Source organism: Protopterus annectens, chromosome 6.part0 (genome assembly GCF_019279795.1).
Source record: "Protopterus annectens isolate FY-2018-M chromosome 6.part0, PAN1.0, whole genome shotgun sequence".
In the NCBI taxonomy this organism is placed as follows: domain Eukaryota; kingdom Metazoa; phylum Chordata; order Ceratodontiformes; family Protopteridae; genus Protopterus; species Protopterus annectens.
In genome coordinates, this window is record NC_056737.1 from 30,141,740 (window position 1) to 30,167,634 (window position 25,895).

General features: G+C 37.4%; 1 protein-coding gene across 2 annotated transcripts in view; it reads right to left on the reverse strand.

Annotated features, from left to right (window-relative positions):
- Window positions 1–25,895, reverse strand: part of HEATR5A (HEAT repeat containing 5A) — a 2,570,019-nt gene that overhangs the window by 1,707,931 nt on the left and 836,193 nt on the right. For both annotated transcript variants that reach the window (XM_044073826.1, XM_044073825.1), the window contains exon 13: window positions 2,934–3,043. In XM_044073826.1, the coding sequence (XP_043929761.1) occupies window positions 2,934–3,043 (110 nt within the window). The remainder of the gene's footprint in view (window positions 1–2,933; window positions 3,044–25,895) is intronic.

Below are 25,895 nucleotides of genomic sequence, written 5' to 3' on the forward strand. Positions count from 1 at the left end.
TATCATCCTCCCTGGTAAGATCCGACCATAAAGCGGTTACTTTCAAAGTCACTATCTCCTCCAACCTGCCTCTAGCTAGGATCAGACAAAAACTTCTCCAAACCTGATTACAGCCTCCTGAGGGATGGTATAAACAGCTTCACAGCCCCCTCCCCCTCTGTAGGAACTGGCCCCAATATCCAAAACTACACCAAAGCACTATACAAGCATTTATACAGATGCATGGAATCAGAAATACCCGACAGGACTAAATCATCCTCCGTAAGGAAGAGTAAACCTGTCTGGTGGACATCTGCAGTAAATAAACTCTACAACAAAAGGAAAAAAATTCTGTCCAAGACCAAGAAGGAGCAGGTGCCCAATTGGAAGCAATGTCTCCTTAGCCTGAACAAGCAAATAAGAGCACTAGTGAAATCTTCCAAAACAAACTTCGAGTCCATATTGGCCACATCTACTAGAAGGTCTTCTTCACATATGTCCGCAACCTTAAAGGAAGCACCCATATCTGTTCAGAACTGGTGGTCAAGGACACCACATATACAAATGTCATAGATATAACAAACTTGCTGGCTGACAGATTCAGTGAAAACTGCACCCCTCTGTCCCCCATCACTAAATCAGGACATTCCCAGTACCTGCCCCCTAGCCCCTTATATCTAGGGAACAGGTCATTACTGCTCTCTCAAAGGCAAAAAATACAGCCTCCATGGGACTCGATAACATACCAGGCTGCATCCTATGTGAACTCAGGCAGGAACTTGCAGCACCATTAGGCGCCCTATTCAACCAAAGCCTGAGTACTGGCTTCATCCCAGCTGAGTGGAGGAAAGCCACTGTCATCCCTTTACACAAAGGTGCAGCATCCACCAAGCTGGGAAATTATAGACCCATCAGCCTAACTAGCCTGATCTGCAAGGCCATGGAATGGATTACCATGGACCTCATTAACAAGGGCACTGGCAACCTCCAAACACACGATCCCACAAAGTTTGGCTTCTTCACGGGGAGGTCATACCTGCTAAATTTGGTTGACTTCTTTGAGACAGTCACCAAAGCCATGGATGAGGGGAAGATGGTGCACACTGCCTACCTTGACCTGCCCAAAGACTTGACACTTTTCCCCACTCGGGCATAACAGATAAACTCTCTCAACTACGCATCAATCCATATGTTACTAGATGAGCAAACTGGCTCACTGATAGAACCCACCTAGTCAAAATAGGGGAAGCCACCTCAAGCAGTAGACCCGTAACAAGCGGCATACCCCAGGGTTTGGTCTTGGGGTGTCTGTTATTTGGGATATACTTTTCTGAGGTGCAGACCAAAACCAGTGGGCTATGGCTGCCCAAGTTTGCAGATGACTGCAAGCTGGGTGCTGTCATCAATTCCCCTAGTAATGTGGACATCCTCCAAGAGGGTCTCACTCAGGCAAATGACTGGTGCCAGAAGCATGGCCTCAAGCTGAACACCAAAAATGCATCATCATCCCCTTTGGGGAGAGTGATGTCCCCACAAATGATCACATTAATAACAATGTCCTAAGCACGCAATCATTCGTGAGGGATTTGGGCACTCAGGTTGATAGCAACCTGACTTTTTACCACCATGTTGCTTCCGGTGTACAGAAAGCATTCTACATGGCCCACCTCTTAAGTAAGGGTATCTCATCCAGGGACAAGGAGGTCATAACATCCCTGTATTCCTCCCTTATAAAGCCTATTATTGAGTACAATGTCCCTTTTGGCATGTACCTCACAAAGCACATGGACAGCAGCTGAAGAAACCACAGAGGTTCTTCACCAGAAGAATCCAGGGCTTCAAGCATCTACCGAGAAGAACTGGGAATATATGGAAATGTGGTGCATGTATGTACCTTTTGTAAATATGTACTTGAGGTGAACGAAATCAAGATTAATAATTACACCACTAGAATATATGTTAAATATCATTGTAAAACAACTAAAGTTGTTTATTGCGCTGTATGTTCTGGTTGCCCTTGTTTTTATGTGGGCAAAATGGAATGTTTATTTAAAAATAGGATGTCTGAACATCTCAGTGACATCCGATTAAAAAAGGACACTAATGCTTTATCAAGACATATTTTTTTCAAATCCAGATTATAATTTTAAATTTATTATAACTGATGCCTTGTATTTAACAGAATGAGGGGGAGCTTCACCAGTTATTTTAGAAAAAAAAAAGAATTGGTGTGGCAAATAAGATTAAATGCCCGCTTCTGGCCAGGGCGGAATGGTGTAGAATCAATTAAATGTTTACTTAAGATGAAAGGTTTGAAAAGATAGTTTTTGGATAGTTTTTATATTATATGTATTAACTGTTTTTTAGCTTGGAACACTGTAACTTGTTCTGCTTACCGCTAGAAGTATGACGTACCTTTGGAGATGTGTCAAAATGTATTATTTTGATTGGACAGTTGGAGGGGGAGTGAACGCTTTATGAGTTTCTATTGGTTACATAGTAGATAAATAGGCTTGTGTTTAATGTATCCATTGTCTGATGAAGTTCCTCTTAACTGGAATTCGGAATGAAAGCGCTTAAATTTTTATCTGGATAATTTATTTTATTAAAGTTGTGTTGTACTATTAAACGCTGGTTTAGTATTATGTGAAGACATTCCTCTACATTGTGGTTTTGACTAAAAGAAATTATGCCATCACTTAACAGATTCTTCAGTGTTTCATCACCTTTTATGTCTTCACTTTTTGTACTGCTTTACAATTCACATACCTTTCCTCTATGTACATACAAATGTGCCTGAGCACGTGTGTGCCTGTGTCTTAATGTTTTATGAAATTCCTTTTTTCTTTATTTACAAGAACCCAGTCTATAAAGTGCATCACCTGCTCAATGAAAAAACAGCTAGCATTTGTACTACTCCGAATAACACAGACAAGATAAAAAAAAACACTTACCATCATATTTCTTTGGTGGTAGTAATGCCAAAATCTCATTCAGTCTCTGTCTGTAAACCATGGATGGAATTTTTAAGGCATTTCCATAGGATTTGTTTAATGAAGGCAACCTTGAGAAACAGAAATGAATACACTAGTACAAAGCAAATGGAGTTAAGAATATTAACAAGTCTTTTCTTTGCAGCTTGTTTTTTTAATGAGCATTTATCTGACAAACTATTACTATGCAAAAGACAAATAACATTTTAAAATCAAAACCACAAAGATGAAAAACTATATGAACCACACACAGAGTGCCACTCACATTTTAAGAAAACCGTTACGGCCTTCTTTCTTTTCTTTGTATATGCATATTTTTTCCTTCAAAACATGTCAAAAAACTTGTATTCTGGTATGTCTGAAAGAATACAATATAGTCGTTTAGCACTGGCTAAGTAGCATGCATTTGGTAAGTAAATGGGAAGAAAACCACAGAATGTAAGACGGCAACTCGTAGTCCGCACTACCATGCTTTCAACGAAAAATTCTTCTATCTTCCTCACAAATTCTATGTGCTCTGTAAAGTATTTTTATTCACAGAATCCAATATTAAAACTGATCCTCACATGGTGTTCTTTGCACTTTTACATGAGTCTCCCCATCCTTTCTTCACCCTTACAGAAAAATCCAACCAAGATTTAAGACTATCTGTAAAAAGACAAATGCAAACATACAAATATTTCAGGCAAGTGAAATAATCCCTTTCTAGCCTGCCAATATAGCAAAAAGTGCAATTGTGTTAAGTTCCATTTACCCATAATTGTATGTGTGAATTCCTCATTACTACAGCAGCCTTTAGGCTATATGGATTGTTTCCTTGTCCATGAAACTACCACCAGCCAGCTTCACAAAGGTGACATGGTCAACTTCTCCAGCACAAAGTTGAGATCCCAAGAAGAATGAACCAGTTTAAGAGGCGGTGTCATGTGTAAAACTGCTTTCATAAACTTTTATCACAAAGTACAAAGCGCAAGATCCAAGAGCAGACATGCTGAAATAGCCAAAATATGTACCCTTATAGAGGAATAAGAGAGGCCAGAGGAAAATAAATCCCTGATGGGTCCATGATTATTGGTGAGGCACTAACTACGAAATTTTTTCTACCTACCAATATAGGATTTTCTAGTAGCATTTTTTCTTGCCTCCTTAGGCACATGCCTAAAAAGGTACTAGAACTGAGTCATCCAGAAAGTTAGCTGAAGTTGACTGAGATTGGGGTGTATCAAACACCCCCTGTCTTGTGTATTTCTAGTCTGTGAGGAAGCATGCAGTCGCTGCCCTTGGCAAATTCCATAAGAAGGGAGAACCAATGTTGCCTGGGTCAAAAGGGAGTAATCTCAATGATTTTTGGGAGTTCTTCTGAACTGTAGAAGGGGATGTTCCTTTATGCTTTTCTACCCTTACCAGTGGAAAGGGTAGAAAAGCATAAAGGAACATTCCCTTCCATAGTAATAAAAATGTGTGCGTTTTCCAGGCTTGCTTGCAAGACATCCTTGTCAATACTTGTCACCTGCTTTAAAATGGGGTTAACAGATCTACAGGAAGTGTTCTCCACAACTGGATCAGTTTCTGAAAGACCCTCTTGTTCAATTTCTGTTCATAAGGGTCTGCCCTGATCCTGCTCAACTTGTTTGTCACTATGTTTTGCTCTGACACGATGGAAGATCCATGGAGGATTAAAAAATTTTGCAGAGCTACCTCCCCAAGCCATCATTTCCAGTCTGCATAGGGGATATGATCTTCTACCTCTATGTTGAATTACTGCATACCTGTGGTATTGTTCATAATCACCTGGAGAGATCCTGGAGGCCATAAGTGATGAAAAGATTTAAAAGCATGGATCACATTATGTCTCCTTTACAGTGATGTGTTTTGGTTTGTCTGAATGACTCCAAGGGCTTTGCAATTTAGCCCCCATGGAAAATGCACCCCAAGCAGAATCTGAAATGCCTGAGGTGAGAAATTGGCCTGGGGCTTGAGAAGAGAGAAAGTAAGACCTGGGTTTACCTGAATTTGCTTTCACCACTGATGAAGTTTGACTTTTAGAAAGCCCCAAATTGGAATTTGATGCTTCAGAAGATGTAAATAGTGGGTCCATATATTTTTAGGAACCACCATTTTTCTCACGTGAAACCTGGCTAAGGAATTATGTGAATCATATTTGCCATGAACCCCAAGATCCTAAGAAATGCTTTTGAAGACTTCTAAGAGTGACTGGAGAAACAGATAAAAAAAAAAAAAACACCTTGTCAGAAAAGCCTTTTGAATTGCAGTTTCTAGAAGGCGTCCGAGAAACACAATTCTGTGAGACAGAGTCAGGGAGGATTGTGCCACATTAATCTGGAAACCCAATGACTCTTGACATCTGGATAAAAGACTCTGCAAAGATCAGCAGTTTAAATAAGAAAAAATGTGCACAAAATGCTTTGTTATTATTATTATTACTTTGTCAATCTGTTATTTTTACATCATGTCATATTTTTGTATTGTTATTCACTATTGTAATATTCTGAGTGGGGCTTTTCTCCCTGGGCCTCCACTGAAAAAAGGGTCATTTTGGCCCAATGGACTTTCCCAGTCAACAAACTGCAAATAAATAAATACATGTGAATGCCATTCAGTCTGCAATGACTGGTGCTTGACACTTCATGAACACTCTTGGAGCTGTAGATAATCCAAAAGATGATGCACAGAACTGATAAAGTGATCCAGAAACAGAGAACCTTAGAAATTTCCTGAAGACTATGGTTATGGGGCTGTAGTAATATGCATTTTTAAATCTACTGATTACTCATGTGAGGAATGAAGGGTAATAGGTTCTGTAATGTCAACATTTTGAATTCCGGTACTTTCACATACAGGTTTAGGAAACAAAGATGCAGTACTGGTTTCCAACAGACTTATTTATTTATCACTAGTAACATTCTGGAAGACAAGCATTTGCCCTTTTGACTTACAGACACTTGTTTTATGACTCATTCAGTGTGTAAAGCCTGAAGACCCTGAGGAAAAAAATTATGTTTGGTTCAGAGGGTGGGAAATAATTCCCCTTAAAGAGGTTTTTGTATACAGTGCCACATGTAACCCTCCTGCACCACTTTTAAAACTTAAAAGTCTAAACCAATCTTTTGCTAAAGGGGGATGTTGAGGACCAGTTTCTCTAATAGTTTTGTAGCTATACTGGCTTGTAGAGGATTGCTGGCATAGTCATTATGTAGCATTTGCCCCTGTTTTTTTTATTACTTCCCTTTGGACATCTATTTCTAGCTCACTGTTTGCCAGAAAAATGATTTTGCTTATTTAGCTTTTTTGATGAAAGAGGGAGGCCTAAGAGATATTTACTGTGGAACATTAAAAATATTAGAAACTCCCTGAATCAATTTCCCTCTTTCACCAAACTGTTTGAGGACCTGGGCAGAAGAACCAAACAATACCTACTTGTCCAAAGCAGAATCTAAAATTTCAGACTTTAATTCACCAGCAAATGTTTGGTTACATACCCAAACATATCTTCTCAGCATTGCAGCAGTAGTTCTATATACAGTATCTGCACAATCATGCACATACACTTCAAAATATGTCTGCATACTTGGGACAATGTATAAACAGTATGATTCAGAAAACAGCTTTCTTCTTTAGAGGATATGGTAGCAAATCCCCTCAGACTACCCATATGACAGCAATAAACTTCCACACATAAGCCTGATAATTCAGAATTTCAAACGCTAAAGTGTAATAAGATAACATTTCCTTACATAGGTGGTCAAACAACCTTACTTTCTTGTCACCGGGAGAGGTGGTATAGTTCAGTAACAACTTAATGCCAGCAGGCGAAGTAGTAAATATGGCTGCTAAGTCATATCTAAGGTGAAAAAAAAAAGAAATGTATCAGTCTGAGACACTTAACACATTTTGTCTGCTATTTAGGGACTAACATCTGGGTATCAGGATCCTGACAATGGTTTAATTAAAAGAAAATTCCAGAACAAGAAGGAAAGTGTTATTTCCCTAACATTCTGAGAGTTGGACTTGTGAATTTGTTGGGGAAGTCCTATCCTTGTCATAATCATAATCATCATACCCTACTTCCTCAGGAATTTGTGTACAGGAGATGCCCACCTTTAATAGCTTCTGGACACAAGGATTAATGCATGCCTTGCTAACTTATATTTCTTAACTGTAATCACTTCTTGAAATAAACAATATTTAAACTTACTTTTTTTTTTTTAAATAGGTGTCCCTGTGGAAGAAACACAATTCAAAGGAGGGATGTCCAATTGGTTTACTGTTCTCTTGTCTCAATTAGTGTGTGAAGAATTTCCCATTGTGTCTCCCACCTCTAGAGAAGATGATTCTCCCATGCCTGTACCGGACACTGGAACAGACAAAAAGGACAGGGCTGATCCCTTGTTCATGGTGGATGAAAGGACTACACCAAAGGAAAATGGAGAAAAAAAAGTGAGTGGTCGGAGGAGCAAGCAATGACCACTGCAGCTCCACCCCCTATTGGCTGAGGCATATACTGAGTCTGCAACAGTGACAAAGACCTCTTGGTAAGTGCATTTTTCTTTCGATATACAGTGAGAGAGGAACCAGCAGGACCAAATTAAGTAGCCATGCTGTAGCCAAGGATGAGGAGATGCAAAAAGCAGTAAGCACTGCTAGAATGAGGAACAATCAATGACCATGCAGGTTCACCTACTATCAGCTGAGGCATAGACTGAGCCTGCAATAGTGGCAAGGGCTCCTTGTTAAGTGCATTTTTATTTCTGGGTACAGTGAGAATGGAACCAGAAGGACAGGATTAAGTACCCGTGCTGTAGTCATGGAGGAGGAGGAGATGACAAAAGAAGTAAGCATTGCTATAATGATCAGTTCCAAAGTTAAGTCTGAAAATTTAGATTCTGCTTTGGACAAGGAGGTATTGTTTGGTTCTTCTGCCCAGTTGTCATGGAATGTCTATAAGCAGCACAATTACACACACCACTTATCCCCTGCCACTTAAAAAAAGTAAAAGCACAAGTAGCACACAAACTCCCTGCCAGCACTCTGTTAGAGTTCCTTCTAGAAAAAAAACAAAACAGTAGGTAGGTTGTCACGAAGTGAACATAAACTCTACAATGTTAAACAGATTATTGCCTATCCCAAATTAAAATTTTTAGTCCAAAAATCAAAGTTTACACAACAGTACATATCTTTCATAAAAATAGCCATCAATTAGTTAAATAGCACTGACATAAAAAAACTTCAGTCCTCCACAGGAAACTAGCAATACTGAAAAAAAAAATTCTAGGTTTCTTAATGGGGAAATACTGCTTTGAGAAAATAAAATTAAAAATATTTTCTTAAAAGGGCAATAATTTCTGTATGGAGGAGTTTCCCAATGTGGACTTACCTGCCATGTGTATCAATGGGCCCAAACAATATGCCAGGATGCCTTCTAAATAGCATGAAACATGGCCAATCAGGCCTTCTGGAACTGCTACTTAACTCATTCACTTCAATGGAGCTCAGGAAGTTTGCACTGTAACTTCCAGTGGGTGGAGTCTAAGCTTTTTGGCAGAATCAACTAACGTCCTGACATTTCAAATAAATGCTCATATCTCTGGAACCACAGGGGTTATGAAAGAAGTACGAATGGCAAACTCTTCAGCACAAACTGTTTTTACTGTGGTAGCATTCTTTAGGTTCTAGGTTTTAAACCGTAATTTTGTAAGTCACAGTAAACATAGTAACTATTAGATTTGTAATATTTTGTAAACAACTTACAATATCTCAGCAACCACGCCAGTTACCCACATATTGTGAGCAGCATTTTATTCATCTAGCCGAGAGCTTTCATATGAAGCTAAGGAGTTATGTCTGTTTTACTGGTTGTTGAGACAATTAGAAAAATGTGAAAATTGTATCTATATAAATTAATATCATAAAAACAGGTAATATCTACTTACCCGCACTAGACAGAGGACAAATATTAATACATTTGAGTTTGCCATTGTGTAAACTTTAAGATAAAATATTTTAAAACATTGTACATAGCATTGTTTTGGAATTATTGATGCAAATATGAACAAGCAATAATTGATGCGTAGAGGCATCAGTAGGAGTCAACTGCAGCTGCACCTGGAGGCATCACTTGGATGTACAGAGTTAACTGTAGCCTCCAAACAGGCTTCATGCCTCATGAATGGAGAACAGCAACAGTCATCCCTCTGCACAAAGGTGGGCCACCTACACATCCTGGAAACTACAGACCCATAAGTCTCACTTGTATCATACGGAAAGCTATGGAAAGAATGATCATGGAAATGATCAATAATGACAAAGGAAGACTCTAGACACTAGACCCAATCCAATTTGGTTTCATCAAGGGCAGGTCATGCTTACCCAACCTGCTGGACTTTTTTGAGAAGGTCACCAAAGCAATGGATGAGGGCAAAATGGTTCACACTGCCTACCTTGATATGGCCAAGGCATATGACACAATCCCACACTCAGGCATTGTTGATAAATGTAACAGGTTAGGTACAAAGCCTTATTTCACACAGTGGATAGCTAGCTGGCTTACAGACAGGACCCAGGAAGTTAGAACTGTGGAATCCACCTCTACAAAGAGGCCAGTCATAACCAGAGTCCTGGGACCGCTCATTTTGGCATTTACTTCTCTCAAATCAAGGCCAATGTCAATGGCCTCTGGCTATATACATTTGCAGATGACTGCAAATTAGGAATTGTCATGAAATCACCCACTGACACAAAGTTTTCCAGGAAGGGCTGACACAGACAAACACCTGGTGCCAGAGCCACAAACTAAAACTAAATGCCAAGAAATGTGTAACAGTATCCTTCAGGAAGTCATCCACCCCTTGTAACTATTATACTAACAACACACCCATAAAAGTTCACCCAGTAGCCAAGGACTTGGGGGGACACAGACAGTAATCCAGCCTTTGACCATCATGTGTATACAGTAGTGAGGAAATCATTCTATGTTGTGCAGCTTATAAAGAAAGGTATGGCATCTAGGTCCATGAAGGTCATTGTTCCACTGTATTTGGCATTCATCAGACTTATCATGGAGTACAATGCCTCTTTGGTATGTACCTAACCAGACATATCCATCAACTGGAAGATCCACAGAGGTTCCTCACTAAAAGTATCCAAGGGGTAAGTAACACGTCCTATGCAGACCACCTCAAGGCCCTATCCCTGTATTTTGTCTCCTATATGCTGTTGAAGGGAGATCTATGCCTTGCATACAAGGCAATGCTAAACCCCACTCTGATGGACCAGCTGCATATTCACAAAACAAACACCACCAAATGTACCTATTCTAAAGACTTAAACCTTGCCAGTGATAGGACCTGCTGGAAAGATGGGTATGTATCCCATAGACTACCCCTTCTCTAGAACAGACTCCCCATCCATGTGAATTAGAGTTCTTCCCTAACTCAATTCAAGTGCATCTTGGGCAATTGGATGGGGAACAGAAATTCATCTGTGGTTTGGCACCTGTGTCTCTAATAGACACAGGCAGCCTGTAAATGTTTCATCTCCCAAGCCCCTGCTTGCAAATATTTAATCTCCCAAGCCCCTGCTTACACTTGTCAAGGGTACCGGAACTTGTCAAAGATTTGGGATGCATTGCTAGGCTTAAAGAGGTCCTTGTGGTTTTTAGCTTATTAAACACACATAAACCTAAATGAAGTTCTACACAGACTGCTGCTCTTGTGAAACCCCAGGGATGCTTCTGCTGACTTTCTCCATAAGGCTAGCCATTCAGCAGTCAGAGTGGATGTCTGGGAGGAGCCAGAGCTTGGCGAAGATGCCTGGTTGTTGTTTCATGGGCAGGGAAACCAAGCCATATACCCTGCAAGCTACTGTAGCAGTGGGAATGATGAATATCAATCAATACCATCAAAAGTGTTCAAGTTATTCTTAAAATATCTAAACTAGCCCTTTCTTTCATATAATTTGGAAGTCTATTCCGAGCACCAACAACAGTCTCAGAGAACCACTATCTTTTATTCCTATAGAATTTCTCACTCAGGTTGTAAGATGATTCTCTACTACTCTTTGATAACCCTAAACATTCCCAGAGCTAAGAGACTGTTGTTGTTGTCTTTCGGCTTTTAGGGGTCGCCACATCCCAGAGCTAAGAGACTAAATGCACTATATATCTGAATAAGATCTTCTTTTAAATATCTATATGAAACAGTGTATAAAGTTCAGATATTTAATCTTTCACAATAACTTAAATTTTCACATCCATGGATGACCCTGGCATACTTCTGCTGCACTCTTTCCAATTTACACTAGTTTTCTTATAAGGTTTCCATATTACTACTCCATATTCTAGTTTGGCTCAGATGTAACTTACAATGATTTCTTCGTTTCTAATTTTCTATACACCAAGGAACAGAACATACTGGACATTTTGATATGATCAAACTCAAAGCTGAGTCTACCCATATACCCAGATTCTTAAATGAATCTAGTTTCAATTATTGTGGACTGTATTAAATATTCACCAGTCAATGTCTCATAAATCAACAGTTTTTCATGCGTTTATCAGTACATTATTCTCCTGTACCCAAATGGTAAATTTAGCCAAGCTCGTTCTTTTACAGCTATAACAAGTTTACCCATTTAGGTCATCTGTGTACAGACTATGAAACACCTCAGAAGAAAAAGATACATCTGAAAGATATAACCTAAACAAGTATGAACCTAGAAGAGAGCCCTGTGTGGCACCCTGACTGTAACCTAGAGTCTCAGCTGTCTAAATGATGTAGGACACTTGCAATACTTAGTTCTAATTTATTGATCAGTGTTTGGTATATGGCACTATTAAAGGCTGACATTAAGTATCTATAAATTACATTACAGCACATCTTTTCATTTAGAGCTGTTGTTATATTATTACAGAACACCATGCTACAGGTACATTTTCAATATATGCTAATATAAGGTTTCAAGTCCCAATCTTTCCAATTCTGACAATAATTTATCCAAAATAACCTTCATTATTTTTCCACAACAAAAAATACATTTATGGGTCTATAAAGCTATAGATTTGCCCTATTCCCCTACCCTTTAAGATGGGTTTAACAAGTGCAAGTCTCTAATCTTAAGGACTCTTTCCATACTTAAATGACATACTGAATTAACAGCTACAATGGTACAACAAGTTCAGGGCACTGTTACTAATTCCATCTCTTCCCTGTGCAATTTTTGGTCCAGTTTGCATAGTTCTTTTTTTCATTATCAACTAATTTAATTTAATTTCAGTATCTTAAGTTACTTGGATGTTACTGGCACAATTTATGACCTTCACTGTAGAGCCACACTGTTTTACACAACATTTTGTAAACCTATAATCTATTGTCCTTTAGAATAAATTTGACATTCTACTCACACTTTATCAATCTGTATTTTTTTATTCCTACCGCATCTTATGCATCTATAAAATGCTTTCCTATTATGCTCAATATTTCTATATACATTTTCTTAAAAAATTTCCTTATCGTCTCTCACATTGTGTTTAATTTGTCAGTCTGGTTTGTTTCAGTTTTCAAAGCTACAGCTTGACCTTGTTTCCATTTATTGTATTTTTTTACCTCTCATCTTAAATTAAGTACCTAGTTATTTAAGAAATATATTTTCTTGAGCTAGTGTGCCTATACCCTATTATTTTTTTTTTTGCATTCTGTCAATTTCCCTTTCAAAACTTGTCACATTCTGCAGTCTTTCCACTGGCTGCATCACTATAATTAGTTTTACATAAAGATTGTTTTGCTTTCTTATAGCCTGTTTTTAATCCTCTATGCACTAGTTCAGATTTCAGTTTGGCATAATTATTTAGCATTAGTTTAACATTTAACCCTATGATCACTGCACATCAAACGTGTGAAGTAAAAATAATTTCCTTAGGAACACAAACAATATCCAGTATATTCTGTTCCCTGGTAGGTTTGTTTACAATCTGTAGAAACTGCTGTTCCTGAGCACACATTATAAATATTCTTACTAATGTTGTAGAATCAATATTACTCCAGTCTGTTTTGGGTACATTTATGTTCACAATTGCCATTACTTTACTTCCTATGTTGCATTCTGTGCAAGAAATGTATGACTTCTACTAGGTCATCAGCACTAGACACTGGTGGACAATACACTTCAAAAATTGGAATCTAGAGGGGCATGGCCAAGATGACTAACTTAACACAGCAAGTGGTGAAATTTCTGTGACTGAAAACTTTTCTCTGACAGAAAATATAACTTCTTCTTCTTTCGGCTTTTCCAGGTTAGGGGTCGCCACAGCGGATCACCTGTCCACTCATGATTGGCAGTGGAGTTTTACGGTGTCGAGTTGCCAGCCTTCGGAAGGTATGCAAACGCACACAATCATACCTAGGGCCATTTAGAGTGTCCAATCCACCTACAGCATGTCTTTGGGATGTGGGAGGAAACCAGAGCACCTGGAGGAAACCCACGCAACCACAGGGAGAACATGTAGACTCCGCACAGAAGGCACCCCAGCTGAGGATTGAACCAGAGAACCTCTTGCTGTGAGGCGACAACGCTAACCGCTGCACCACCGTGGCCACCCTTTCTGACAGAAAATATAACAAAATAATAAAATTTGGAGATACTTGTTAGCTAACCTCACTCGCTAATAGTCAAAGAAAGGATTTATAGCTTCAAGTTCTTCGAAAATTGTAAATTTCCTGTTAAAATTTCAACTGATTGGTTAAGACAGGAGATACGTCAACATGAACCACTCAAGAAATGGTACTCAAGATTCTTGTGTTAAAAACATATCCAGTCACACAAAGTGTACAAATCAGCAATATGTAAAAAACTTTAAATGATCATTTAGGAAGAATAACTGAAGGTGAGTCTCAAACTGAATTCCTTTTAAAACAAAATAACTGGCTCACAGATAAAGTTGATGATTTAGAAAACAGACTGAGATGAAATAACATTAGAATTGATGGTATACTTGAAAAGTACGAGAGAGACAATATAATAAACTTCTTGATAACCTGGTTACATAAAACATTAAATCTACCTGAAACTTTATCTTTTGGAATTGAAAGAGCACACTGATCCCTGAGAGCACCTTTGAAGAAGAAAAACTCACCACCATGTTCAATTATAGTTATGTTTATGGCCAACTTAGATTAAGATAATATATTAAAATACCATGCTTCAGCCCATCTACTAAAATAGGTGAATATGTAGTCAGATTTGAAAATGATTATTCCAATAAAGTAATGAGTAAAAGAAAATCTTGCTTACCACTGATTAAATAAATTAAAAAGAACAATATTAGAGCCACTCTTGTGTTTCCTGCAAAGATCAAATTATTTCTTTCTGAAGGAACTAAAATATTTGACACACTGGAGGGTGAATTCACATTTAACATAAATAAAATCCTTAATAATACTGAAGAAATGGTTTGGAGCGCAATACCTCACGAGAGACAGGCTGAGCTGAATTCCTGGAACGCTGCCTCTAAAATTAAAATGCTTAAAACAAGTGACTTATTCTCTGATTGCAGGACTTTTATTTTCTGAAACAATAGATTTATCCTTTAAGTAAAAGATCTGTATTGGGTCTTAAGCTTCAAAATATAAGTAAGTACGCAGTTACATTTTAAGTTATAACATTTTATATAAATGGTTAGTTTTACTGTTTTACAATATTTACAGTGAAAGACTTAATATATTTCATTTAACTAAACATATACATGCATTTCTAAATGTTAAACAAATACTTCCTTAAAGGGAATGTCATTAAATTGGAAGCAATAGATTTGGTAACTTTAAGACTATATAAGTCAAGAATTGTATTTGTTTAACTTTGCTTAGTATGAACACTGGTGGGTTAACTGAATGTCAGATCAAAGTAATATGCTAATTCGAAGTTTTAAAGTGCTGGTGATTTAGTTTTCTTTGTTCCTGTGTAACACATTCCCTTCACAGCTTCAGAACTAAAGAATGTTCCATGTGTTTGAAAATGTTTGATTCTTGCTTTCTTTGCTTCCCGCCAGCTCCTTGAGATCTTTTGAAGAAAAACTAGATCAAAGTTCATCACTGATGTCAGTGAACACACAAATTAACTTTTTTTATTTTTTTTCAAGTTATATATCCAAGAAATCTACTCAAAATAACATTTTTTCAAAAAATATACTTATTTAGAAGTGAAGAATTGGACTAACAGAAGCTTCAGAAGTTAAGAATTGGTAAAACAAAAGCTACAGACAACTTGATTAGTATGTGTTTTGCTGGGTTAACTGAATGTCGTCAGATCTGTTGCCGACAATTTTAATGAATGTTAATAGCTTATGCTGTAGAATTATTAACTGTACATACTAATGGAAACAAGTACAGCTAGATGTCTGTTATTGATTAGAAAAGAATTAAGAAGAATGAGAAACTTGTAGAGGAAATTAGTAGCTGCTGTGTATTGTGAATTGCCATTTTCACATGCTGTAATCAAATTCTAATGTCAGGATGTTAACTGTTGGTCAGAACAGCAGTTCACAATAGCTCAATGACACATTTAAATTAAACGAGTATGAATTATTTTATATATAGTCAAGACTGCTTGTAATACTAGAATTAACCAGAAGAGTAAACATCTTATGAATAATATGCCAATAGATAAGGAATGAAATATCTACTGTATAAGATTAATAAAACAGCAGTATTAGTAAGTTAAGAAATATATACACATACTGTAATCTCTAACAGAGAACTGATGATTAAATAGCTCTTTCATGGAAGATTTTAGAAATACAAGTTATATAGAATAAGGCAGAATATTAGTGGGCAAATCAGAAAAATATATTTAAATAACAAACTGCTAATAAGAATGACATGTATTACATACACCTGCATATGGCAGAAATGTGAATGTACAAGACATCCCACAATTTCTATATAAAAAACACATACGAATATTTGAAAGTACTCTGAAAACTAAAATTTGAAGCTTGATCATGTGAACTTTGAAGGTCTTTCATACTGTATATTATTAGATTCACTAAGACTACCTGAAATAACTCATTACAAAAATCAGACCTGAAATTCGAGTGTTATATTGCTGTATCAGTACATCCATTTTGATAGAAAATAAAGTAGATTTTTTTAATATGTTTGAACCTGGGAACAGAGAATGGGATCTGGATTAAGCACATTGTAACTTTTGAATACTATACAGATTGCATTTTTTTTACTCCACAGAAATAGCAAGACATTCTCTTTGACCTCCATAATGTACATATTTTCATGAATTTAATAAGCTAAAGGATTTTTAAATATGTTGATATTAATCATATTAAGAGTGTTACAAAATTTTAAGACAGACACTTGTACTTCTAAAATTAATTCAGACATTTTGTTACATCTATAAAATATGTACATATCTTTTAGCATGATAAATGTGTATGTGCATTGATTTTCTTTTGCATAATAGTTTAGTTTGATAAGATTACCTGTCACCTATAAGTTTACAAATATCTTTCTCTCTTCAGGTCCCACTCTACTTATTAATTTAGAGATTTGGTTACAATAATGTTAAATGAATGAAGAATTGAGAAATATTTAATGGATAATTTAAACTACGATTACATAAATAGATATGTAATACAATTATTTGTTGAATTATTTAATATTTTTGATTAACAGAAAAGGATTATTAAACTTTTATGTAGTAATGTGGGACTAGTTTAAAACAGCAAAATATATAACTAAATTAACAGTCTCGTAGTCTCTTATTATTTCTAACTTACATATAATATTATATTAATTATTTGTAAGTCACGGTAGCTTTTTAAAACACCTTTATTGAATTATCAATTGTGACATAGGCAAATTTACATGTATTAAGTCACGGTAGCTTATGGATAGTTTTTTGACGAATGTTTTGGTACTGATAGGTAGTGATATTGTACATAGTTTGTCTAGGAACTTTGGTATTTATGGTAGGTTGCATTTTATTAGTAATATATACAAGTTCCAGTTGTAGACTAGTTTTACTAGTTTAGTTTGTAAAATGAAGAATTTTAAAGAATGTGGAATGTTAAGACAGTGTTGAGGAATACATTAGAGTGTTATATATCATTAACTTAATATAGAGGATAAATGTGTCACATCTTTTAAAATAAATCTTTCTAAATACACATTATGGATAGTTTTAATCTATTATCTGATAATGTAAACGGATTAAGTAATGACAAAAAAGGAAATCATTCATGAGATATCTAAAATTAAATACAGAAGACACTACATTCTTGAAGAGACTCACTTGACAGATAAAAATATACAATATTTACACAACTGCGGTTATGAAATGTCATCATCTGCTTTTTTTATCAAAAAGAATAGAGAAACTGTTACACTTTGGAGTGTATCTACTGCAATGCCTAAGGTCATGGAATCCATTAATGATTTCAAAGGAATGTATACATTTGTAATAACTAAATATAACGGCAAACTCTATACACTAGCTAATTTTTACTGGATCCGTAAAATAGGTGCAAGAGTAGCTAAAAATCACAAATTGACTACACAGACATTGAAAGGGTAGTTTAATTTTTAGCAGTGGGTTTTAATTACATATCTAGTACAGAAGATACAAGTGAGCAGAAGAAAGTTAAAATTCTGGCATCGGCTAAAGCACACAGACGGATTAATACATATCTAGTACAGAAGATACAAGTGAGCAGAAGAAAGTTAAAATTATGGCATTGGCTAAAGCACACAGACGGATTAATAATAATAATTTAGTTGATTTAATAATAAACGCAGACGATAAGTCATTGTTATTCATTATTCTTAAGCGCATGGGACACAAACTAGATATGATATGATTTATGCCTCCACAGATTTACTTAATAAAGTAAATTATTTTAAAACTATTCCTTGTCCTTTATCTGAAACGTAATGCACTAAGTATTAATATATTAATGGATTTAAAGAGATTTTAGATTATTTAAAGAATCCTAGTATATATGATGAAATTAAAAGAATTTAATAGTTAACTTAAAGAACAAATTGAGAATTTCTTATCTTTGAATGATAATGGTCAGGTTATTAAAGTCATATTATGAGACTCCTTAAAAATGCATATTAAAGATAGAAAGGGAAGATGGGCTAGTAATAAAATGAAATAGTATGATAAAGAGTTGTTAGAAATACAAGATGAAATACATAAAGTGAGGTTTGTACAATAAAAGAAATGAGATAATACTGAAATCATTAAAGTTAATGATAAAGTATCAATGTTAATGTATAAAGTGGAGAGAGCTTTAGAAAAAAATAAAAATGCACAATTATGTGATGACTTCAAAAAAATGTGCACAGATTAATTAATAAAAGTAAGATGTTAAGCAAAAAGGCACAAGTCACTATCAACCAAAATCCTCACACTATAAGCTTACTTCAGACATACAGGAAATGCTTAATATTTAAAAAAAAATACAAGAGGATGTTATTTGTTTATTTATGTATGTATGTATGTATGTAGTTATTGGCATTTGTTTACTGGGATAGTCCACTGGCCAATATAAGCCCATTTTCACTGGAGGCCTGGGGAGAAAAACTCAACAATAAACATGTACATAGAGAAGTGGTTAGCAATTACATAAAGCAAATATACAACAAAATATAAAACAAATATCAAATTATTACAATTCTTACAGGCTTAAGTAACAACGTCAGCATGATATGAGAAAGATAATTAAATGGCTAGTATTATATAAACTACTGCCAAAGAAGAAATATTGTTATAACAAAGCATTTTGTGTAATAGTGATTAATTAAGAAGAAGAGTGTGGAGGATAGGTGGAATGGGTGTTCCTGTATATTCAGGAAGTAGCGGGAGTCAGGATTTAGGGGCTGGAGGCTTGATGCATGTGCAGTTCCAGGATGAGGAGAGGTGCACATGTAAAGAAGTTTTGAAGGATGTCAAGATTTCATTATTTCTAATTGTTAATAGAAGGGCATTCCAGGCTCTAGCTACAATACAGGAGCATAGAAGTTGACAAGAAAGTAGTTTGGGTTTGTGGACCAGCAAAAGTTGTTGATTTTCAGATCTGATCTTTTGGGAAGACAGCACTAACTAAAGAAATAAGGGAAGGACAGAGAAAAGGTTTTTAGATTATTTTATGCGCAGTTGTCAGCTGCAGGTAAGTGAGAGAGTGAGGGAGCTCAAGCCAATTAAGGGAGTGTAGGGATGTACAGTGGTGGGTTGTATATTTAGCATTTGTAACAAACTTTGAAATTTTGTTGTAGCATGCTGCAAGTTTAGTTTTTAGAGAGGATTGAAGGTTAGTGAGTTATGGAGCACCATAGATGAGACAGGGTAGTAAGTAAGTGATAGCAAGGGTTTGTCTTGTGGAAGAGTTAAGTGTTTATGCTGACAGAAGATGTCTAGTTTCTGATGTGCTTTGTTAATATTTATTTTATTTATTTTTATTTATTTATTTTATTTTACATTTGTTGACCGGGCTAGTCTAACTGGATACATGTCCATTTTCAGTAGAGTCCCAGGGAGAAAAGCTCCAAGATAGATACAAAAAAGAATGGGGGGATAAGCTTCAAGACAGATACAATAAACAATATAAAAAGTTGCAACAGTGAAACTTAAACATCTGTTGGTAATATAAAGTACAGTACTCATCATAAGCATAACTCAAATAGTAATAGGTAAATATACAAGCAATGTTACTATATACATACATACATATATTTTAGTTGTCATGACATAGTCTTTGGTTTCTTAAGGGTAAGTCAATAAAGGTGAGGAGAATGCATTAGTGTAAGGGAGGAAAGTTAGTCAGGTTTAGTACAGGGGCATAACCAGTGGGTATGGAGGAATAGTTTTAGCTTCTGTTTAAAAAGAGTTAATGAAGACAGAGAAACAAGTTCAGTGGGTAAGAGATTCCAGTGCTTTCCAACAGCATTAGAGAAGAGGGAGTCTCCTGCCAAGTTTTTGGTTTTGCAAGTATTGATAAGTATTTTCTTTGAGGAGTGTAAATTCTTAAGATTGTTGTAAGGGGTAATAATGCTGGCAAGTATTGGAGTGTTGGTGGGTTGGTAAAGGGTTTTATGAGCTATAGTAAGCTGCTGAAAATTAACTTGGTTTGGAAATTCAAGCCATCTGAGTTTAGATTAAGACAGTGATGTGTTCTAAAAAGAAAGGCAGTAGCAAATCTGGCAATATTACTGTAGGAGATTGCCAGTTTATTTGAGGTGGCCACGGTGGTGCAGCGATTAGTGTTGCCACCTCACAGCAAGAGGTTCTTCGGTTCGATTCTTGGTTGGGGTGCCTTCTGTGCGGAGTCTGCATGTCCTCCCTGTGGTCGCGTGGGTTTCCTCCGGGTGCTCCGGTTTCCTCCCACATCCTAAAGACATGCTGTAGGTGGATTGGACACTCTAAATTGGCCCTAGGTGTGAGTGTGTGCATGTGTGTGCCTTCTGTGGAAAGTTGGGCGCCAGGCTTGGCAACTCGACACCGTGAAACTCCACTGCCAATCATGAGCGGACAGGTGATCCGCTGTGGCTACCCCTAACTGAGAAATGCTGAAAGAAGAAGAAGAATATTGCCAGTTTAGTTCTTAGTAAGGTTAGTATAGATAAATGAAGCATAGAGTAGAGTGGAGATTAAGTGAGTTCAGGCTATAGCGGTCCTGGCTACTGGAGTAAGAAAGGGTTTAATTCTATAGAGGGATCCTAATTTTTTGTTGATTGTTTTAACTGTGCTGTTTATATGAATATCGAAGTGAAGGTTGCTATCTATTGTTATACCTAGAAGTTTGGTGGTAGGTTCAGGAGATATGAGAGTGCCACTATTAGATGTGAGAGAGAAATTTATTAGAGTGGACTTTCGGGTTGGCGTGAACAGTAAAAGTTTAGTTTTTTGGGGTTTAGGAGGAGGCAGCAGTTTAAAAACCATTGTTCTACAGTATTGAATGCATTTTGGGTAAGGAACTGTAGTTCAGTTGGAGAAGTGGCTGAACAGAGAGTCGTCTGCGTATTGAATGCAGGTGGTATGAGGAATTGAAGAGTGAAGGTCAATGATAAAGATGGAATATAGGAGTGGGCCTAATATAGAGCCCTGAGGAACACCAAGGGAAATGGGAAGGTGGTTAGATAATTTATTGTCCCATAGCACAGCCTGCTGTCTTTTGTCTAAGTAAGATTTGAACCAATTTATCGCTAGGGGTTCAAGTAAAAGGGATTTCAGTATATTTATGAGGAGCTGGTGACTGACAATATCAAAAGCTTTAGATAAAGCAATAAAGACTGCAGAGGAAAGGGTATTGTTGTTCCAGTTTTTGTTAATGCAATCTGTGAAGGATAGGAGGGCAGTGGTGGTACTATGGAAAGGTCTGAATCCATGTTGACAGTTGGCAAGTAAGTTATTTTGGAGTAGGTGGTTAAGTAGTTGCTTATGGATGCACTTCTCCATTATTTTTGCTAGGGGAGATAGTAGAGCTATAGGATGGTAGTTAGAAAAGTCATAAAAGTTCCCACCTTTATGTAGTGGGATGATATGAGACATTTTCCAGATAGATGGGATGGTACCTTCACTTATGGTATGGCTAACAAGAATGGAGATGGGATAGGCTAAGGCTTTAGTCCCTTTTTGCAGGTATTCTGCTGGGAGATGGTCGGCTGAGGGGGTGGTAGGTTTTAGTTTTTGGAGAAGGGAGCAGATAAAGGAAGTAGAAACTGGTTGTAAATGAAAAGGTGGAGGTGGGCTTGTCATAGTTGTACGCAGTTTTGAGGTATCTGGAGAAAGTTGACTAGCAAGAATTTGGATGGCATGTGTGAAGAAAGAATTAAAGGCATTAGCAGTATGAGTGGGATTCTCAGGGTTAGTGCCTTGTGGGTTAGGTGTGCTGGATTGTCCTGGGTATAGTAGTTTGTTGATGCTATTCCAAAACTTTTGTGTTTTTTTTTGGTAAATTTGCTGTATTTGGTAATAATAGTCTTTTTTGTCTAAGAGGATGGCTTTTTTTTTTTGCAAGATTTCTTAGTTGTCTATAGGTTTGGTGATCTGTAGGATCCTTAGTATTACGCCATTTAGCCCAAGATTTGTTTCTATGAAGGATTTTTTGCCTAGTAGTGTTTGAGAGCCAGGGGGCAGGCTTAGTTTTATTTCTAACAGAGTGAATTGAGGCATGTTGGTCAAGGATGGCTAAGAATGTGGAATTAAAGTATTCTACAGCTTTGTTAAGTGGGAGTGATTTAAGTGGAAACCAATTACAGTGTCTAAGTTCTGTTAGGAAGAGTTCAGGGTTAAAATACTTTTTGGTGCGTATTGTCCTGAAAGTGTTTGGAAAAGTTAGGTTGGTTTTATGCCTGATAATATAAGTTTGTGAGTGGTCACTTAGGTCATCTGGGAAGGTACCTACTCTGTATGTTTGGTGAGGAGTATTAGTCAGAAGCCAGTCTAAGGTACTATCTTTGTTATTAGGTTCATTAATTCCAGTAGGGGAGTTAATATATTGTGAAAAGACATACAGGTTAATGTGGGTAGTAGGGTGTACATTACTACAGGAGTTCCAGTCTATATTATAGTCTACTAGGACTACAGTTTCTTGTGGGAAATTAATAGAGAGCCAGTTAAGGATATTTTTCAATGGTATTAATGTTATTTCTTGGGGGAAGGTAGATACAGATGATGTATATGGATTTAAATGAGTTAACCTGAAATTTAGAAATGAGGACTTCCGCATTATTGTCAGAAGGTGGTTTAAGGTTTGCAGTGCTGATTTGTAGCTCTGTTTTATAAAGGATTGCTACCCCTCCTCCCTTTTTGGCTGTACGGCCTAGTCTAAGAATATTGCAGCCAGGTGGGGTGACTTCATTGTCTTTGGTTGTAGGCTTTATCCATGTTTCAGATAAGCATAGGATGTCAAATAGGTGGACATCTAGGAGGGCGGGGAGGTGGCCGATTTTATTATTGATGCTGTGTATGTTAAGATGAGCTATAGAGAGAGAGTTAGAAGGTTTAGTAGGGGCCAGGGTATTACTACTGTTAAGAGTTACACTTGTCAGTAGGAAGTGTGATGTTTGGGCCAGGGTTGGGATGGATGTTCCCATCTTGTAAGGTGTGGAGGTATATATATTTTTTTAATAGGGTACCGAGGCTTGTAGTAATGGTCAAGTAACTTTCTAATATTTAGAATGGTATACTTAACGTGTGCTAGTCTATGATATTTGGCTTGTAGGTAGCAGGGTTTGTATGTGGTGTTTATGAAGTATTGGGAGGTAGGGAGTGTTAGTGTTAAAGTGCGTTTGGAGGGCAAGGATATGGAGACGTATAATGTTTGTTCGTAGGAGGTTAGCAGATAGGCAATGGTAAGAGGAGGAAAGAGTGATAATAAGAGTAGTATTTGTATTTGGTGTGGGGTGGTTAAAATAGCCATTTTATAAGATTGTACAGTGGATGAAGAATGGGAGGTAAGGAAGTGTAAGCAGGTTAGGAGATATACTAATCAGTGAGATGATGTAAGAAGGAGGGATGGGAGGTGGGATAATACTAGGTAATGTGCTGTGATTAATGAGGTTTGGGAGTGGTCATTAGATGATCAGCTGGATTGGAGCAGATTTGATGGGGATGTGGTTTTAGAGAAATAAATGTAGGACCACTGGGGGCGGGTAGGAATTGGGGGCAGGGTAGGGGAGCGGAGTGAGCCCACAGGGCGAACGGAGCGGGTAAAGACCAGTGAGTGTAACAGGCAAGGAGAACAATCAGTGGATTGCTGACTGATAAGGTAAGTTAGGTTGGGGTAGTTGAACAATAAATGAGAAGTATAGTGGAAGAATTCCAAGGAGGACAGTGGGAGATTACAGCAAGACAAGAGGTGTAAGAGAGAACTATAGTAACAGGGTGAGGACAATAGACATGAGAATGAGTTATTTTTGGGTGTTGGGATAGTCAAAAGAATAAGGACTGGATAGGGGTGCCACCTAGTGGCCAGGGACTTAAATTACACAGTAGTATTGTCTGGAGAGGGCTAGTCTAGAGTTAGATAGGACACTCAGTTCAGCAATGGAAGGATATAAAAGGCAGACAGGGGCTGGATTTAACTACAGGGTACAGAGGGGGATATGGCTGCTGGCTTACCTGGCTGAGAAGCCTTTAATTACAGACTATACAGTCCAAGGATACTACAAATAGGTTAAACAGCCAGTGTAAGAAAACGCATACTTTCTTCTTTCTTTTCATGGAATAGCACAAAGAATTGCAAAGTTAGGAAGGGTCCTTGGTTGCAGGTGGGTTTTTAACTCCAATTGGAGCGTTGGCCAGTTGGATAACTTGAAAATGGACAAAATAAATCAAGACAGTTTCTTCTTTCTTTTCGTGGAATAGCATAGGGAACCCTTATAGGGTGCAGAAACAGTTGCAAAGTTGGGAAAGGTTCTTGGTTGCAGGTGGGTTCTTAACTCCAATTGGAGAGTTGGCCAGTTGGATAGCTTGAGAATGGACAAAATAAATCAAGACAGAAAAGGTAGAAAGCCCAAGGGCCAGGAGCACACAGCAGCCAGGGGTTAGCCTAGTAAATAAAGATGGCGGCAGGAAGGGCAGGTAGTCTTTATGGGATTAGAGAGAATATTGTGTTGTATGTGTAAGTCAACTTTTAAATGTCCATCTATTATTACTCCCAGTAATTTGGTGTGAGTAACAACTTTGATTATTGTCTGTTTTGAGACTGTATAATGAACTGGGCTTTGTTTAAGGGAGTTTTTTTCTCTGGGGTTAAAAGGGGTAGCTTGGTTTTGTGTCAATTAAGTGCCAGTTGATTACTGCAGAACCAGATTTCAATACAGAAAAGGGCCAGCTGTGTGATTTACTGTACATGAGACATGGAATCAAGGGAAAAGATAACAGTAGAGTCATCTGTATATTGAATGAGAGAGCCCTCACTGGATGAAGACTGAAGGTTATTAATCTTCTTTCTGCTTTTCCTGGTTAAGGGTCACCACAGCAGATCACCTGTCCGCTCATGATTGGCAGTGGAGTTTTACTGTGTCGAGTTGCCAGCACGGCGCCCAACCTTCCACAGAAGGAACACACACACACACAAACACACACACACAAACACACACACACACACACACACACACACACACACACACACACACACACACACACACACACACACACACGCACGCACACACACACACACTCACACACACACCTACGGCCAATTTAGAGTGTCCAATCCACCTGCAGCATGTCTTTGGGATGATGTTAAATAGGAGAGGGCCTAATATAGACTCTTGGGGGACACTGTTAAGGTTGTGAAGACATGAAGAGAAAGAGTTTTACCATTTAACTGCCTGTTGTTTGTCCGATAAATAACTTGAGAACTAGTTAATAGTGGAGGGGGATACAGCAATATTTAAGAGCTGTTGTAAAAGTGGATGAGACACTGTATCTAAAGCTTTTGACAAGTCGAGAAATAGGGAAGAAATTATTCTGCCTGAGTCTTGGGCTTTATTTACAGTATCCAAAAAAGATATAAAGGCATTCACAGTTCTGTAACCTGGTCTGAAACCGTGCTATGTAGGGGACAGAATTTGGTTGTTAAGGAGAAAGTTTAGAAGTTGTATGTGAACACTTCTTTCAAGGAGCTTAGAGACGGGGGAAGAGGATGGCTATGGGATGAAAATTGGAGATATCAGGAGAGCTGCCACATTTGTGAATAGGTAGAATGAATGTCTTTTTCCGGATTATTGGAAGACAGGATTAAAAGATGGATCTGTTGATGAGTATGCTGATGGAATACGCAATGGCTTTGACTGCTAATTTTAGATATTCTGTAGGCAGGTTACCAGGTGCAGTGGAGGAAGGTTTGAGTTTGAGAAGTAGTTGTTTTATGGTAGTTGGAATTGG